The sequence below is a fragment of the Trypanosoma brucei genome, chromosome 8, assembly GCF_000002445.2.
Source record: "Trypanosoma brucei brucei TREU927 chromosome 8, complete sequence".
In the NCBI taxonomy this organism is placed as follows: Eukaryota; Euglenozoa; class Kinetoplastea; order Trypanosomatida; family Trypanosomatidae; genus Trypanosoma; species Trypanosoma brucei.
The window spans coordinates 460048-478103 of NC_007281.1; the positions used below are offsets into that span (position 1 = coordinate 460048).

Below are 18056 nucleotides of genomic sequence, written 5' to 3' on the forward strand. Positions count from 1 at the left end.
GTTCCGATGCACATCTATTATTCCATACAAAAGGGTAGGAAAGCAAGTTATGAAGTTTCCCTGCCTCCTTCCCCATTTTTCCCTCCTTCCTTGCTGTCGTGTTGTCAGCCCTGTGCGCAAAAATTACCGTTATTGTATATGAGATCGGCCATGGTGGTAGCAACTTTTTCTGGGAGTATGGTCAGTGTGTGTTTCCTCTTGTATTTGCTTGTGTTTATGCGTGTGTGTGTTTGTGCTGGTGCCGAAGGGAGAGAAGGGGAACTTTTAACGGCAACCAGACAGTGAAGAAACTTAGAAACGGACGATTGGCATAGATTTAACACAAGTTGAATGACGGCTGCAGCTCTAGGAAAAAAGTTTGGGAGAGTACAACACCCCGGGTTCCAGCGCCATCTCGCATAAAGACGGAAAGGGATTCTCTTCCACATTACCGGAGAGCAGCATCTTATTGCGGATGATACTGCTGACAGCACGCTGGCACGTGCCCAGGGACCGAAAAATGAAAAACAGTGTCCCAACAAGACGCTGCTGATCCCTGTGCTGTATGATGCCGTATCCGGAGCAAAGCAGTGTTCCCCATGAAAGGAACGCTGCTGGCTCTTGGCTTCAGCCGATGAAAGTGGGTACTGGACCCTGGCACTCGTTGAGGTTGGCGGCGTCGGCAGGGTATTCGCGAGCAAAACACCACAGAAGGTGAGGTGGTCGGCAACCTAAAAGGAATCATTACTCAAAGAAAATAACGCCTTGGGGCTGCCCGATGGACTCGCCCTTTCGGGTCGATGGTTGCGTATGAAAACCGTTTCTCCTTTCATATCGATCCTTTGCTGCGTATGCGGAGCCGAAAACGCCGAGGGGCCACCCTTGCAACATCCGTCAATTGCGCGCACATATATTACGGCAAATGTCCCACATCCCCGTTATGGATCAGTTTGCACATATTATCGATTCCACAGCAAATCCTTGGTCGATTAAGGCGTGTTGGCTTTGCATCGCGGCATTATGAATGAGTATTACGTATCCGCGTTGGCAGAAATTAGTGCACGCACAGAGCGTCTTGGCCAGCAAGCAGCGGTGATAAATTTGGGTCGATGAGTGTTGGACGTGATGGTCTTGCGGCTACAGAAGATTGTGGCGATAAGCGAGATCAAACAAGCAAGTCCCTTAACTAAAGGTCGGAATGGCTCAGATTATTACTTTTTGCTCGGATTGGAAGGAGTGTGTGGTTTTTGCGTTTGGTGTGGATTACGACAAGTCGTCTGCTGGAGATCCCGGCACTGATACGGAAGCATTTCTAATGGAACAGGGACAGTGTAGTGCCCCTCGATTGGTTGGTGACACCCAAGACAGCCAAGTCCAATTCACACCGAGCAAGTCGTTAAGTTCGCATTCGGGGATTAGGACGCTCTCGATATTACGCGACTACTCTCCACTTTGAAGCTCAAGGAACATGTAACAACGCTCACAACAACCAAAGTCGAACATATTCTCGCTCCGTGGGAGATGATGACGCACCCCGTTAGGAGAGGAGGCTTTACAGCATGCTGCAGGCACAATTTGTGGAAGAGCATGGCATGGATCCTCACATTATTTTCCAACCAATGAAACACATCTATCCGTTCCGCATGCCGAGGAACACTGTCAGCCACTTGGACAAATGCACCGCCATGTTGACTAATATGTAGAATAGTGTCCCTATGGTGTAAGCCATGTCTTAGACGAAGGATAAGAGCCATGGGAGCCGCCAGGGCGTTGTCCCTTCAAGACGCACGGTTATACGATAACAAGGAGGGCGCACGCCACACGCCTGTTGAATACGCAGGACAAGGCTTCCATTCCTTTACAGCAAGTGCACGTCCCGCTGCTGGAGATATATTGAATCCCCTGGCGATGCCGGCCACCTCAACGTGGTGCCAGGGTCCAGTACCCCGTATCACCGGGGAAAGCAAGAGCCAGCAGCGTTCCTTTCATGGGGAACACTGCTGTGCTCCGGCTACGGCATCATACAGCACAGGGATCAGCAGCGTCTTGTTGGGACACTGTTTTTCATTTGTCGGTCCCTGGGCACGTGCCAGCGTGCTGTCAGCAGTATCATCCGCAATAAGATGCTGCTGTCCGGTGATGTGGAACTCCAAAAAAGGATTGCTAATTGACATCTTTGGGAGAGTCCAGGGTGGGGGGCTTCTCGCCCCATCTGCTGTATTCCGTTCATCTGCGGAAATACAACAAGAGTTATAGAGGGTGTGTTAGGATGAATAAAAAAAGGGAGGCTCTGCCACAGTTGCCAGACCGATAGCATCTCAGGGCTCTACGGTGATGGCTGATGGCCGCGCCAGTGGGGGGAAACTTTCACGAAGGCACGAAGAAAATTCCAAAAAAAAAATATTGAATCATTTCTCGCTTAAATTCGAGTGTGAAATGTAGATTTCAACATCTCTGGGGACTGATCGGAATGAGACCAAAAGGGACCAGTGAAAGGAGCCCTCATGTTATTTCCATCGGCGATGATCGTCTACTTTGGAAGGTCGGTATCGTAAAGGATGCCTCCTCCGCACCAACAGGAGCTCGGGTCATCCCTTTTCTCAGTTGCAGAGGATAAACCCTCCAACGAGCGTCGCTGGTGAATTGCGGGGCCTAAAGAGAAATAACAAAAGCGGATGAACCTTACGAGGCAATTGTTCCTTTTGGAACACATTTCAAAATACCTCCATGCGGTTACTATCCTGAGTTGTCGACTTTTTCTGTCTGTTTTTTTTATTTTTTCTTAGAGGCGTTACGTCGTCGTCTTTTGCCTCGGACAGAGAACTTGTCCCCGCCACAGAGGCCGCTTTGTTGCCACTGTCCGCACTTGGTTTAGTAAGTGGGTATTACTTTCTTGCCTGTTTAAAAAGAAGAAACGCACGGTTACACCCAATTGGGAACCCGCAGTTGATTTGGTCACAGATGGCTCTTTGAGGGGTTGTGGGTCTGGGGCATGTCTTCTTATTGGATTCCGGTGAGGTGAAAGTAATGTTATGTGGTGTCGTTGGTTTAAGTTCCCTTTTCTTATCATGCAGGCTCAGGCCCGTGTCCTCTGACTCTCCTCAGTAGCATTCGTGGAATCCTTTCCCCCTGAGTATTGACATTTGGGTTGATAATACATTCCTGTAAGGCGCGGAACCAAAAGGAAACACAAAAGCCTACGGTCTTTCTGTGGCCATGGATGAGATGTTTATGATATTTGATTTCCACAACATTAGCACAAATTACTCGTTTAACCGCTCCGTCAGCAAACCGGCGGTCGGCTCCCGCGGAGGCACACGGTTAAACTGTGCAAAGTTGGTGAAAGAGTTTAACTGACAAAAGGAAGTGGCGGTGTCCCGAGGCTTTTGGGGACCACAAGAACTGCCCTTTCACAGGTCTACTGTGAAATAAATATTCCGCTGCTGCTTGCCACCCAAGTTTGTGTCAGATGGGTATTGATGATTATATATGGTTATACATTTAGTTTATAATTCCTTGCTCCTCGCTTTAATTATATTTAATAAGTTGACCATTCGAACCGCACCGAAACTCGTATTTTTAAAAGATTTGTTTTCACTCGTCTTGGGGTTTTGTAGATTTTTTTGTATTTACACTCCTTTTTATTCGTTTCAAAGTCGATAATTCTGTTGATTTTCAATTTAAATGTTGTAAAAGTATTTTTTCTCTTAAATTTATGAGATTCTTCCGTGGAGCTTCAGTTTTTTCTTTGTTATTTGTTTTGTCTTTTATACCTAAAAATATTTGGAGAGAATCAGTGTGTTTGTGTTTTTTTGTGTAATATTTACCCATATATTTCAGTGGGGAGATTACAGAAGTAATATATATATATATAAAAGATCCTTTGTATTGCTTATGTGCTTTGTCTTTAAGCGGTTGTTGCTTTTCCTTTTTAACATATATTTTTGAAACATGATTTGGCCACATATTTTTTATATTAGTTTTATTTAAATATTCTGTAGATTGAATGGCACGTAATAAGGCTCACAAGCAGAGGTTTGCATCTAAACGTGCTGTTTCGGGTTTGGCAAAGGGACGCACTATTCCAACGAAAAAGGAGAGTGTAAAAGCGCTTCATCCGTTGGAGGCCAAAGAGAGATCAAGGCAGTCTTTAGCTGCCCTGCGGGACAAGAAAAGGGCCAATGCCCTTCAACAAAAGAGAATCGGGAAAATATCCGGGTTGCCTCGGGCTGTTGGTGTTCTACCAGCAAATGAATCGGCTAACACGAACGCGGTCATTCGGGGCTTGTGCTTTTCTTTGGGGAGTGAAGTTCGTGACACTTGCCTCCCGTTCACTGCAAGTTCGAAAGAAAAGAAGGCATCTTTTACATTTATGTCAGAGCGGAATGGCAATCTTCAGAGTTGTGTTGACATCGGTAAGGTCGCTGACTTTTTGGTGTTAGCACTGGATGTCTCGCGATCCGTACAGGAAATGATACGTAACGTGCAAGAATCTATGGAAGTAGAAGATTGTGATGATGTTGGCTCCGTTGTGGCTACTACATGGTACGGAGATATTGGTCTTTGTATCACTGCGTTCACAAGAGAGCTGATTGCAGCTCTTAATGCCCAAGGGGTGCCGAGTGTAGCTGTAGTACTGCAAAATCTTGATACGTTCACTGAAAAGCAGCGTCATAAAGTTATTAAGGTTCACCAGCGTTACTTTTTATCTGTTCTCCCTGAAACGACGAAGGTATTTACTGTGATTGATCAGGGTGACTATGACCCGGTGCTTCGGCATCTCCATGTCGCTAAACTTCGTTCACTAGCATGGCGTGATCAACATCCGTATTTGATAGTGGAGGAGGGATATTTTGATGATGATGCTCAAAAACTTGTCGTAGGTGGTTACCTTCGTGGCATGGCACTCTCGGCCGAGCAATTGATTCACCTCACAAACCACGGGACGTTTCAGATTGAGAACATATGCCGGGGGGACCCAAGGGGTGATGAAGCCCAGGTTATTGATTCGTGTGAGAAGGCACACAGAGAGTCACTTGACTACGTTCAAGTGAATGCCACTCTTGACGATGCAGACGGACCAACTGAGGAAGATATTGCCTATCACAAATCAATAGGATTCAAAAAGGTCAAAGTTCCAGAGGGTGTATCTGATTACCAGGCAGCATGGTATGAATTCGAGGGTAGTGATATAAACTCGGAGACAGATATTGGTGAATCGGTACCGGGGGACGATGAGTATGCTGCGTCTGATCACTTTTCTCAGGGGACTTTAAGAACAACAGTTGACTTTCTTAAGGTGGAGGATGTAATTCGTTTGGAGCGGATGAACGACGACGAACGAGCTGCGGAAATACAGAGACTTAAAGAGGAGAGTGAAGAAGATGCGTGGAATCCAGATATTGTAGACACACCTTTCAATCTACCAGCAAGGCAAAGATTTATGAAATATCGCGGACTCAAGAGCTTCCAAACGGGTAAATGGGACGCGGCGGAGAATCTCCCGCCACATTACGCTTATATTTACAAGTTACAGGGCATAACCCGCATTCGTGAGGCAGCGCTAGCGAAATGCGCCAGTGGAAGTGTCGCAACTGAGCAATTTGTGTATATAACACTCGTGGATGTTCCAAGTAAGGTCTGGAGAAGCGCTGTCGAAGGCGGTTGCATTATTGCATCGGGTCAGCTGGAGCATGAGCAGAAATGGTCAGTCCTTCACTTTAGGATTCAAAGGAGCTCGGATTGCGATGAACCAATTAAGTCAAAAATACCTATGCTCGCTCATATAGGTTTTAGGAAGTTTTACGTGTCACCCATCTTCAGTGACATTACTACCTCAGATCGTACGAAGTTTGCCCGCTTTTTTCATCCAAACGAAAAATTTTGTATGGCGAGTTTTTTTGGCCCTATATCGTATCAGCCTTGCCCTATTCTTTTGTTTGAAGTTCCGTCACTGGAGGAGCAGAATGAGGACAATTCATTGCATTTGGCTTGCTTTGGAGGGGCACTACCGCCAAATCCAGACCTGTTGGTGCTCAAGCGTGCGGTACTGACGGGAAGAGTAGCGACTATTCACAAAAAACAAATTGTAGTCAAATACATGTTTTTCAACGACGAGGACGTGCAGTGGTTTCAATCTGTGGACCTTCGCACTCGGTTGGGGAGACGTGGGAAAATAATAAAGGCTGTGGGAACTCGTGGGCTGTTTAAAGCATCCTTGAACGATCAGGTAATGCAGCATGATCTTGTTTGCATGGATCTTTATAAGCGTGTCTTCCCGAAGTGGACAACTTTGCCGTTTTGCATTTCGGATGTTCCGAAAGTTGTTGCCGAAGAGTAGCAATTCTAAATTTAAGGACGCTGGTGGGAGGGTAGCTTTCTTTTTTTTAAATAGTGGGTCGCATTAACAGGCAATGAAGTAACTAGTCGTTTAATCAGACTTTATTTGCTTAACCATCATTAGCTAAGTTAGAAAATTTCCCCCAGATAATACATTCGTGTTTATTTATTTGGATGTTCAATTTTTGCACTTGTCCCAACTTTCAAGTTAATCTGTAGTAAGGAGAAGGAGGGGGAGAATACTTAGATATTTTTTCCACCTTGAAAGGCATAACTTTTATCCTTTTGTGGGCAATCTCGACCAACATATACATAGGAAGGCAGATAAGTTTCACTGTTAGAACAGTATCAATTAAGGGGTTAGCGTGGGAGAGAAACATTCGAATCAAAAAAAAAAAAAGGAAATGAGACGTTTCATTTCTGTTTCTAAGCACATGCCCGGCCGTCACTCGTCTTATGCGGCAGGTCTATTCAACTTCAAGATTGTGCCGGATGAGATGTTTCCATACCCCTGTCGTAAGGTTGATGGTGATGAAGCAGAGAACTTACAATTGTTGCTGGAAGACGTCCGAAAAAATGGCAGCACACTTACAAATCTTTATGGAGCCCGTATAAGTACGGAATATGGTGGGATGGATCTTGGTCACACCGCCCATGCTTTAATATATGAGGAAGTTGGTGCAAAGTGTAATGCTGACATGCTATCGCTAATAGGCCACAGTGGTATGTGTACTTATCTCTTATCGGCAGTTGGGGACAAGTCGTTAAAGGGAGAGTATTTAACGGCGATGTCTGACGGTAGTGTAGTGATGGGGTGGGCGGTTGAAGAAAGCAATGGGAGCGACTTTAGCATGACTTCAACTAAAGCCTCTCTCCGCGATGACAAGTACGTATTAACAGGGGAAAAACATTGTTTTAACGCCGCGAAAGCTACGCATTTTTTGGTCTTAGGTAAGACATTTACTCAAATTGTTGCGGAGGAGGGGGCTACTACAGTCGAACGCCTGTCATTTTTTATATGCGCCAAAGACGCCCCCGGTGTGAAGGTGGTCGGGAACTCCGTTGCCATGGAAAATACTCCAGCCCGCTGCGCAGTTGGTGTAGTGGGCGAAGGGTTTAAAAACGCGATGATAACGTTGTTTACAGAACAATACCTATACACGGCCTCACTTCTTGGGATAATGAAGCGTATCCTTCAAATTCTGGGGGAGTCCAATGCTGGAGAGGGTGCTGGTGGGCTTATCGGTTCTTTTGCCTGCTTTGTATATGCTATGGAGTCCACTATTTACGCCCTGGCTGCTATAGCGGACACACCTGTGGAGGACAGTCTGCTGGAGTGTACGTTAACGGCTGCGTTTACCCAAAGCACTGTAACGAAACTATTAAAGGATTTGGAGATATCAATCCCACCAAGCGTGCAACTGGAGGAGTGTATTTCTTGCGCGAGAAGCATCTTAAATCAAACGGAGCAGGATCATTTTTTATATGCCGCGGCTGTTTGCTGCGGCATCGAGGATTATGGCTTGTTTTTCCAAAATGCATCGACATTGCAAGTGATGCAGGCGAGGTTGCTTCGATCGTTGGGGGTGCGCGATCGTATTCCCATTAAGAATGTCAGGAATGCGTCACTGATTGACGAGGTGGTTGTGACATTTGGGAATGCCGTGGAAACCACCTTTGTAAGAAGTGGTTCCCACGTTCAGTACCAGCAACTACTTCTTGATCGGTTGGGGGAAGCTGCATCTCTTATTTACGCAGCATCAGCTGTGGCCTCTCGGGCCTCGCTGTGTGTTGCAAAAGGCCTTCCTTCGTTGGAACTCGAGGAAAGTTTAGCGGCATGCTTTGTTTCTTCTGCTGTTAGTAGGTCTCGGGTCCTCTGCGAGGAGGTCTGTAACGTAGGTAAGACAGCTGATGATATATTGAGAAGAATTGCCCTCGATATTTGCGAAGATGCTTTACAGTAGCGATTTGCGCCAGAGTGTGGGGGAGGTGGGGAGGCTGGAGACGGGTAGTGAGGGTGATGTGGGGCTTAAGGTTTCGCGTTAAGAGGTATGTGCACGGTTACCGGCTAAGGCCGGAATGCTGTTAAGTTCGTTGGTTGTCATATCTGTACCGCAGAAGTGCAAATTCTCTTTCACCCACGTCTTTTCCTGGATCTACCCCTGTGTGACGGTCTTGAAGAAAATATTTATGCTGGGCATTGATGTTCTGCTTCAGTAGAGGATTGTGGATGCGCCACATTGGTCAGGATGTGCCAAAGCGGCACACTCACTTTGTGCTTGAAAGTAGACTGATGTACGAAAAATCTTTTCGGGACTGTTGGCTTCACAGCGTCTGCCGGGCCATTTCTCAACTGGACGAACCGCTATCAAAAACTGTTGTGGGGACCCACCAAAAGATGCTTCAGCGAAAGGTCACATGCTTTCAGTACAACCAGTACGGGTTGTTTAAGACGCCGTACTATCGTTTAGCTAACGTTGATAGGTACCATGCGGTTCAGGGTGTTGCGGGAACGCGGGAGTGGGTTCCATACGTAAACGTCTCATACTGGACGATGAACAAAATGGTTCGTGGTGGTAACCTTTTGGTACACAGAGTCCACTACACTGGATGGGGAACAGATTCTCATCTCAAAAAGGGCGGTTGGGAGCATCGGTGGAATAAGGTCCTGCAGCGCAACGTTCTTCAGTATAGTCGGATTTAGGTTAAGTATCGATGGTAGCATGCGGCGGCTGTCGATGCTTGTGAAGAGTTAATATTACGTCCTCGTTGTCTTGTTGCCATTGTATGCCACTACCTGTGGTAATGCTGCGCTCATAATATTTCCATTGTTGTCGTTTATGGACTCACTTTCGCTTTTTGTCGAACACTTAGTATGTTAAAGGTAGGCCAGAGACACATGGGTCGTGTGATTCGGATCGGTGATTTTGCGTCCACGCGGCGGGTCATTACGTTAGATGACGTTAAAGCGTTCGGGCCGCTTGTCGGCGATTCCAACCCTATTCATGTGGATGAAGCTGCGGCGAAGGCTGCTGGTTTTCAGTCTCCAGTTGTGCATGGGATGCTAGCCGGTTCTCTTTTCTCAGGGCTGTTGGGGTCAGAGCTCCCGGGGCCGCAGTCGATTTACATGAGCCAGACATTGCGCTTCGTGGTCCCTCTGTTTGTTGGCGACGAGGTGGAGGCGCGTATCGAGGTGACTCAATTCAGAAGAACGAAGTTTATGATAGCTTTCCGCACGACCGTGTTCCGCATTGACAAGCAAACAGGGGAAAAAACCCTCTGTATCGAAGGCACTGCGGTGGGCATGAACAAGACAGTTACCTTTGAAGGTGAGAGCGAGTGGAATGTGCCCCGTGTCGAGTAGCGTTTGACGTTAACGAAGAAAGGAGGTTGTGCCGTACCGTTTTGCATTTTCTCGTCTTCTTGTTTTGGGAGCGTTGGGGGAGGCTGTGTGAGGGTTGTGACTGAGGCGATGAATGCGCATTCTAAGCAAACAAAAGGAAAAGGACAACTAAAAAGTTGAAACAATGGTGAGGTGGAGCGGGGATAAAAAGACGACTTGTCAACACTTCTTGTCCATGCCGTTTCAATGTTCTTACTTGTATCCACGATCAGCTTCTGTATCCAGGGCAAACGCCCATCTAGTACGCGACCGATGGTGGACCCCACTTGAAAGGTGTGGGTATGGAACTCTAGGCGCTGTTGGAGAAAGGAAATTAAGGACGGAAAAAATAAGTGAGACCGAGCCGTAAATCATGAGCTCAGTAACTTGGGTATAGAGACTCTCCAAATTGAGAGGATTGAAGATAGTGAGTGCAGTACAGTACGCGGTGCGGATGGTTGTTGCTGCATCGTATCCGCGATTTCGAAGTGAGAGCCCGCTTTGCCGGGCGTGTGGTGACCTGTTTCTCCGGGATAAGAATCATTCTTCCGCGGTATTTCCCCCTTCCCTCTTCCGTTTGCTTTGTCGGACCAGAAGCTGCTGGTGTGCGTGTGTGTAGACACGGTGAGCGGCGAGACCCGAGAGGGGTCTGTTTTTGAATATATAAGGTACAAAAGTTGGTGAAAAGCCTTTTATTGCTCCTGATTTGGACTTCTATGATCCGCTGGACTGTAAATCTCGCAGGTGTTGATGCAGAAGCGGACTTGCAACGCGATGATCGGATGAAAGCACCCGTCAATCCATCTTCGGGCCGTCGGGAATCCGGTAAGCCAGCTGACGCAGCGCGAGCAGGTGGGGGGACCCCACAGTCGCTGGGAACAGTTGCAACCCTTGCCATGAGCGAGCTCCTGGAGCTGCAACGAGCGAGGCGAGAGACAAGTCTCGCGGACAGCAGTCTTGGACAGTTCTGGATCGGCCCCCCCCTTTCTAAAGAAGAAGGCGGACATGCAAAGGGGAGCGAGATCCGCATTTTTAGTACCTTTACGAATGCACAAGGTAGACGCACTGTGTGCACGGTTCAGGCGAGACAAGCTTTGTTCCGTGGGGTGGATGTAGTGAATGCTTTCCTTCAGCAAACACTTGTGCCCGATGAACGTTTGTTTTCTCGCTTTTCGACGAACCCACGGCATTACAAACTGTACATAGCCGACGAGTTTACCGGTGAAGAGGACTTGGTATTTCAGCTAGACAGTGCCATTCAAAAGTTAACGTGCTTTGCGGTTCAACCCCTCCCCACCGCCAAACTGTTTCTTTTTCCGCAGAGGACTCGGCTGCTGCCAACAGCCGCGGAGGACATCAACCTCTCCGTGGAGGTACGACCCTTAGACTCACAGGCCAAAGTTGTCAAGCGCCAGGTGCTTGTCCCAGCTGACATGCTTGCTGAGAGTCTGGAGCGGGTTATTTTTAGCCGACTCCCCGGCATTTGGCTAGTCGCGGGTTCCCTGCGTATTAAATATGGACCGGTTGAGCTGAATATTAATGAATATTACAACTTTGGAACAGGGTGCGGACATATGGATATTCCTGTGGCGGAGCGTACTATACTGTCCCTCCATCGCTTTGGGGTCACGGAGGTTCTCGTACAGGGGCGTGTGACGGACGGTGCTGCGGATGTGCCAGCACCAGTGGAGGACATTGTTATAAACATTGATGCTGAAAAGGCCCAAACTCTTGAGCAGTTCGAAGTAATTCGCATTAACAAGCACGGGGCACGGCAGCAACGCATTCTCTGTGTGGATGGGGAGCGGCTGTATATGAAGCAGCCCTACAATGCTGGCAGAGAGGCTTCACAGGGATGTGAGGAAAAGTTGGTGAGAGACATCGAAGAGGTTCGCTCCTCGCCAACGAGACCCAAGTGTCTAGAAATTTGCTACAATCATGCGTCCAAACACGAGGATGACCATATTGAATGTACAACAGCATACTGTCGCGCTCTGCTGGACGAGAAGCTCCGCGTCGTTCAGCGGGAGTTGCGAAAGAGGGACGATTCTGAAAGGCAAAAGGTTGACAATGTGGCACTTTCTCGGCTATTCGGGTGGTTGAAGAGTGGTTTCGGTAAGTATGCACAGCACTCTGACGGTTCGGAGTGACCCGTTTAGCGTGTAAATCTGTGGCTGTCTCCGGCTCCTGTGCTTTTCAAGGGGTGGAGAGAAGTACAGTGAAGCACGTGAAATAAAAGGTATCTCTATGTGCGGAGAGGTGGACCCGAAGTCGCTGCCATACCCAAGTGTGTCTTAATTCATGCTGGCTAGCGCCCCAGTTTGGGGTTGCCAGTGGGCTAACTTATTGAGTGGTTCTGTCGTCATACACCAGTATTCGTGCGTTTGTAGGTGCATTGAATGTGTATATTGTTCCTACTGTTCCAGCTTCGCGACCAGGAAGGGGTTGTGGTGCGTTCAAGTAATGGGGTGAGGTTTACTCGGCATTCCCATCATTTTGTTTCATTTTATTCCCTCTCCGCCACGTGTTTCACCACTTCCGTGTCTTCTGTTACTCCGTCGTGGAGTTAAGGAGGCGGTGTGGAAGTTGCACATGGCTATTGTCTTTGAATGACGATCCTTTGCCTTTTATCCTCTGCATTGGGACACTTCTCTCCCTAATCTTATGGAGACGCGTGCACTGAAACGCGAGGTTTGCAACACATTCCTGGAGCAAAGCAACAAAATTCACAGCATTTAACAACACACAAGCAAGATGGCATCCCAAAATGCAGCAACTAATGGCGATGGTGTAACCGCATACAGAACTGAGTCCGCATCCCTGATGAATGATAACAAACGAAGGAATGACAAGCAAACTGAGGACCAGCGCCCTCCCTTCACTGTCGGTTCCTATGCACTTGGTATTGTGATGATTCTTTGTGTCGCAGTTATATGGACATATGCTTCAGTGTTGATCCAGTACATATATGAGGCGGAAGAATATGAGAAGCCATACTTTATGACCTACTTTAACACTAATACGTTTGCTGTCAATAATATCGGGTTCCTTTTACTGAGCTCGTGGCGCCGGCTACCGTGGAAAAATGGTGAGCGGACCTCGTCATTGGTTATATATGATGATGCTCTCAAAAGAACATTCGTCTCGGGTGCCTCGGCACCCGACAACGAGCCCGCGGATGGGGCGGATGTTTCGCGGGGTGGACCACAGAGTGAGGCGGAACGAATAAGGCCATACAGCAAGTTCAGGGTTTTCAAGTGCGCAGCCTTCTTTTGCCCAATTTGGTTCTTGGCGAATTCCCTGTTCAACGCCTCCCTTGCAGCCACTTCCGTTTCCTCTGTTACTGTTTTGAGCAATACGTCTGCCATCTGGACCTTTTTACTATCACTCATATTCTTTAATCAGAAGGCCACCTGGCCCTGTCTGCTTGCCATGACGATGACCATTATCGGTGCGTGTCTGGTTGGGTTCTCTGACGCGGAGAACACTGAAAACGAAACCGTTGGGGGGGATATTTATGCTCTACTAGCTGCTATCTTCTACGCCGTTTACACAAGCATCATCAGGTGGCACGCTTCAGACGATGACCGGTATAGCATTTTAATGCTCTTTGGCTTTGTGGGCGCCCTGAACACCATTCTTTTTTGGCCACTTCTGCTTATTTTTCACTTTACCGACTTCGAGACCTTCCAGACCCCCGGTGGGATTCAATTTGCACTGCTCCTAGTGAACGCACTAGTGGGAACAAACCTCAGTGAGGTGTTGTGGGCGCGTGCGGTGCTGCTCACCTCGCCCACAGCTGCAACGTTGGGTCTCACTTTGACAACACCTTTGGCTATGACCTCAGACCTCCTCATAAAGCAGAAGTCCTTCAATGCGATGTACATAATAGGAGCTGTTTTGCTGACACTAGGATTCATTTGCTTTAATTTGGAGCAACAGCTCATGAAGTTGCTAAAGGGTTCGCGCTCCAGTTAGGGCTCATGGAGTGTGTCACTGAGGAATGTGATGGAAGGGCATAATTGAAGCTAAACATATAAATAATAATCAATTCGTGTCATAAAACATAAGTGTGCATATGTAAGTATGGTAAGAAATAAAGTGAAATTGGTTTCAAAAAAAAAAAGGAAAAAAAAACAACTAAAAAATAGTAATTGACTAACGAGGAAAAACAAAAACTTCGTGGCTAAGTTTAATTGGCTTAGCGTGGGAGGCGGTAACGCTGCTAATATGAGAAGAGTGGGTAATGAGGAGGAGTGTCGTGCAGGACCCGTTACCCCTTTGGAGGATGGAGTAAAGTGCCCCTTTGCAAAGCACTGCAAGCTTCCGTCATCTGCGGGTTCCCTTTTGTCTATCCAGCAAAAGAAGGAACAACGTCATGTGAGCGGCTTGCCGTTGAGTGAAACGGAAAGGGTAAAAATAATAACAGCGGTGAGAAGGAGCCGCAGTACTTCTGCAGCATCAGGAGGATAGATTCAAAGAGAGCTGGGAAAGCAATGGTAAACGAGGAATGTTAAGTGACAAATGCATGATTGTAAGTAAAGTGAAGTACATCGTGTTTCCGTCTTTGTCTTTTTTTTGGTACGGCTACAACGCGAAGCTAGAAGTGGTAAATCCTGTTTGACCTTCATGGTTGCACATTTACACGTGAGCGAAGGCCGGGACGAGGTTATGTAAAGGGATGAATGACATGGGGAGACGGTGAAATATGTTAGGGAAATTAAGGAAAGAACGCAAAACAGCGAGAGGGCATGTGCTGCATGAATTAGTGTGAGATGTGTCCTGATGAAGTGTCGAAAGGTAACAAAAGAAAAAGTGGCTTGTACTTGTGTTTATGGACGCATTTGTTTATGTATATGTTTGTGCTTATGGTCTTTAAACACTTTTTTTTTACTTTGTGGCTTCTAACCTCCCTACAGCGGTTGACTCGAAAAGTTGCCGTCATATGCACCCATTGCTCACAAGCGTAAGGGAACCAACTGGCAATGGCACCTTCGTTTCCGTTTACAGGCCGCGTTTGGTCCTCCCGCTCTTCGTTCCCCGGTGTATCATGAGTGAAACTGGTGCGTGACTTGGGACGGGGAGAAGACGGGAGGGTAATACATGGTTTGGTTAGCGTAGGTACCTGCCCCTCCATTTATTTAAATTTGATATTCGCTTCTGTACTTCAATTTTTCGGTGTTGCTCTTGCGTCATCATATGTCTTTACCCCAGCGGGCACTGTTCTGTATTTTATTTCCTCCCTCTCCTGCCTATCATCTTTTCCACAGCTTCTCCTTTTCGTTGCCGTGGGGCCCATGGAGTGGGGAGAGTGGGACCGGTACAGGGGGGGGGGGAGAAAATCAGATAAAAACCGTGACCTCCAGTGGAGGAGACAGCGCGCGTGGTACCGTTGTTCGATTATATCACCGGAGAATCGACGATACAACACCCACATCTCTTGTCTGTCCTTGAGAAGTTAGTCTGATGTGTGTGTGTGTGTGTGTGCGCGAGGTAGGAATGGAGTGCCAATATTGGAAACATTAGGCTCGCCCGTTGGGTTCTATTGTGTGCGGGCTGTTCAACATTTGTTTGTTCTTCCACCCCACCGTAGGGTTTCAGAGGAAGGAAGCAGGCTTGCGGTTCCTTCCTAAAATTTGTTTTACTTGGTTAACATCCCTTTCAATCCCGACCGCACACGGTATGTTTCAAAAGACAGAAAAGAACCAGAGATGTTGATTTTTACCCCACTAACTATGGGGGGATCATATAAGTCATTTGCTCTGCATCTTGGGATCTCCCTTATATGGGATGAAGTGCTGGGACTGATTGGTTTCCAAGGGGTGTTTTTTGTCTTCTTGTTTTTTGCTTGGATGAAGACTGTGGTTAACGGGCTGAGTCACTCAAGCCACCCAATTGCTTTGAATATTGTCTGATTTAGTGTCGAAACTGACCAGGAGAGTGTCAGAGGAGTGCAGAGGGGGAGTGAGTGGGTGTGCATTGCTTAACATTGCCCTTTCTCACTGTTAGCTCTTTATTGATCTTTTTTTTCGTTCTGCTTTTGTTTCGAATCGTGTATACGAAATCCAACGCCGGTCCGATGAACTATGCAGTAGGGGGACGCTATTGGTCCGAGGCACCAATAACAAAAAGAGACAGGCCAAGAGTGTCGATAGCGGGATCAGCGACAAGGAAGGGAGACATTGGGGGTGCCCCGGATGGAAAGGGGTATGTGCCTCGTGGAGCGAGATGTTGACGGCCTCTCCTGCAAGACGATGCTTGCTCCACAAGGGTGGGTGCAGCGCGTGCACCACGACGTGAGGGACAAGTGCTCGGTGAATGTTACACACTTCACGAGCCTTGATTCATTATCTACGTCCCTTTATGTAACAGAATACTTTCTTCCACGTCCCACCTCGGTTGAGAGCGGTTCATCAGCGGGGGTGACACCCGAAGCGTTGGCCGCTTCCTTGGCACAGCTCTTAGATCCGTCTAAGTTCTCACTCTGCACTGCGTGGGAGGTCCCACAGTCTGCCCCCACTGAAAGCTGCGGCCCACTTGGGAAGTTGCTATGCAAGTATGTTCTTTTGGTTAGTGTTGCACTCTCTACAAGAGAGAGGGATGCTACATACGCGAGATGTAGTTTTGATGCAGTTGTTTATGACTTGAAGGAACGCTACCTGCAGCTCTCAAGAGGGAGCGATGTGGTTGGGTTAAGTTCCACTGAGTGGGTTGCTGGAAATAGCGCTGTCTGTACGAGACGAGGCTGCTGTGTTATCCATGTCACCGCGCCTCCAGGAAGAAATATTTGTTGGCATCCACAACTAGGTGGTGAGGCCACCTGCAAACTCGGAGAGGCTGCGAAGGAGCTAGGTCTTGTATCTGAGAATTTGAACTTTCTCTTGTATGAGGACGCCGCTGGCAGTGTGGAAGTGATGTTTGCCCTCCTACCCCTCACTCCTGGTGTCTGCATAATGAAACGCGGTGACTTGCAGCGTGCTTGGTTGCGGCGTACCCGCGGCAGTAGGTGGCGTTCGTTGCGACTTCCAACACCACGTCTTACCACGGGGGTTGTTGATCCGTGTAATTCCCTCTATGACGTGCGACCGCCCGGCTCCTTTTATTTGCTAGTGAGGGGTGAGGGCGGTACAGCGCGTAGCGTCATCGCATGGCTGATGGAGCCGCGTGTAGGAAGTGACAGCTCTATCGTTTTGCTGACCACCTTTCACACGGCCAGAGGCGGAGCTGTTTCCGCTACCGCTAGTGTCGTCGCTACTGACGCGGCTATTACTGTTGATACTGCTGCCGTTGACCCGGCAACTGCAGCGCAGTGTCTAAAACACTGCAAATGGTTGCGCTCTACATTTTGCGCGTCTGTTGGGATGACTTTTTCGTGGTCTGCGCTATGCGTGGGAAAAAGTCCCGGATTATTGTTCCGCCAGGGGAACCTTGTGATCCAACTTCCCTCCGAGTCTACGCGGTATGCGAGCGCCAGCGCTGTAGCGGCCGCTTCTGCGGTCAGCAGAGGCAACGAAAGCGCAGCGTTGGGTTCCATCACGGTGGAAGCTGTAGACCGTGCGGACGGAACGGAGCGGCGAGCAACGATTACACTGTTGCGTGAGTTCCGATGCGCCATCGACTTTATGGATTACGTTGTTACAGAGTTCACGTATGAAGCCCACGTTGACCGGCGTTCTGCAGTCATGCGGAGGTGTAAGGCTCCGTTGGCGCTTCTTCCCGGTGGAGGGCAGGGCACGGGTAAATGCCCGGAGGCATACAGCTTTTGGATCCGCCTTGGGGAGAGGGATGCGATTCATTATGTTGTGCGTGAGTGTGGTATCGGCCGCCTTCTGCTAGCGCAGGCGTGTGTGACAGACTGCAGTCCCTTCAGTGATGTGGTGGCGGAGAGGTGGGAGAGCTGGGTGGGTGGTATTGGCGTCGCTTCCATTCTTTGAGGTTAGGGTTGAAGGGAGAAGGACGAGGCGCAGGGTAGAACGGAGGACGCCACGGCTAACTTGCACATCGCAGCGAGTTGTTGCAGTTTTCTGTTTTCGTTGTTTACTATCTTTTCGTGCGGCCTTTAGTGCACCGCTGACAAATCGTAAGACTTTAGTTACATCGCCCTTCGCTAAAGTATTAACCCTCGGGGCTGATCACAACCGCGTTTTCGTGAGTGCGAGCCTGTGTTGGGAAGTTTTCAATGGTGCTTATTCTTTTCCAACATGCTCCTCCCCCGAACATTTCTTTTGGTGTGTTTCGTTTGACGGGGAATGGTCCAGTATACATGAGGAGGTAGATTAACGACCCCCTTGTGCACATCGAAAAGGAAAGTATTGGTTTGTGTTTATATATAGGGTGGTAAGCAGTTCTCGTCAAT

General features: G+C 48.2%; 7 protein-coding genes and 2 pseudogenes across 7 annotated transcripts, besides 7 other annotated features; all 9 read left to right on the forward strand.

Moving 5' to 3' along the window:
- Window positions 1-18056: part of a sequence feature (sequence corresponds to BAC RPCI93-29O9) that runs on past both edges of the window.
- Window positions 400-667: a mobile genetic element.
- Window positions 421-667: a mobile genetic element.
- On the forward strand, window positions 780-1682 carry Tb927.8.1390 (annotated as a pseudogene).
- Window positions 1880-2126: a mobile genetic element.
- Window positions 2127-2377: a mobile genetic element.
- Tb927.8.1400 lies at window positions 2655-3413 on the forward strand (annotated as a pseudogene).
- Window positions 3944-3974: a sequence feature (AT_rich).
- Tb927.8.1410 (hypothetical protein, conserved) lies at window positions 3986-6319 on the forward strand (the record flags this gene model as incomplete). The annotated part of the gene is made up of 1 exon (XM_841882.1): window positions 3986-6319. The coding sequence occupies one exon, from the start codon at window positions 3986-3988 to the stop codon at window positions 6317-6319; it is 2334 nt and encodes a 777-aa protein (XP_846975.1).
- On the forward strand, window positions 6723-8282 carry Tb927.8.1420 (acyl-CoA dehydrogenase, mitochondrial precursor, putative; the record flags this gene model as incomplete). The annotated part of the gene is made up of 1 exon (XM_841883.1): window positions 6723-8282. The coding sequence occupies one exon, from the start codon at window positions 6723-6725 to the stop codon at window positions 8280-8282; it is 1560 nt and encodes a 519-aa protein (XP_846976.1).
- Window positions 8522-9022, forward strand: Tb927.8.1430 (hypothetical protein, conserved; the record flags this gene model as incomplete). The annotated part of the gene is made up of 1 exon (XM_841884.1): window positions 8522-9022. The coding sequence occupies one exon, from the start codon at window positions 8522-8524 to the stop codon at window positions 9020-9022; it is 501 nt and encodes a 166-aa protein (XP_846977.1).
- On the forward strand, window positions 9194-9682 carry Tb927.8.1440 (maoC-like dehydratase, putative; the record flags this gene model as incomplete). Its single annotated transcript, XM_841885.1, has 1 exon — window positions 9194-9682. One exon carries the CDS (start codon window positions 9194-9196, stop codon window positions 9680-9682), a length of 489 nt encoding a protein of 162 aa, XP_846978.1.
- On the forward strand, window positions 10417-11850 carry Tb927.8.1450 (hypothetical protein, conserved; the record flags this gene model as incomplete). The annotated part of the gene is made up of 1 exon (XM_841886.1): window positions 10417-11850. The coding sequence occupies one exon, from the start codon at window positions 10417-10419 to the stop codon at window positions 11848-11850; it is 1434 nt and encodes a 477-aa protein (XP_846979.1).
- Window positions 12455-13678, forward strand: Tb927.8.1460 (hypothetical protein, conserved; the record flags this gene model as incomplete). Its single annotated transcript, XM_841887.1, has 1 exon — window positions 12455-13678. One exon carries the CDS (start codon window positions 12455-12457, stop codon window positions 13676-13678), a length of 1224 nt encoding a protein of 407 aa, XP_846980.1.
- Window positions 15168-15187: a microsatellite.
- Window positions 15898-17634, forward strand: Tb927.8.1470 (hypothetical protein, conserved; the record flags this gene model as incomplete). The annotated part of the gene is made up of 1 exon (XM_841888.1): window positions 15898-17634. The coding sequence occupies one exon, from the start codon at window positions 15898-15900 to the stop codon at window positions 17632-17634; it is 1737 nt and encodes a 578-aa protein (XP_846981.1).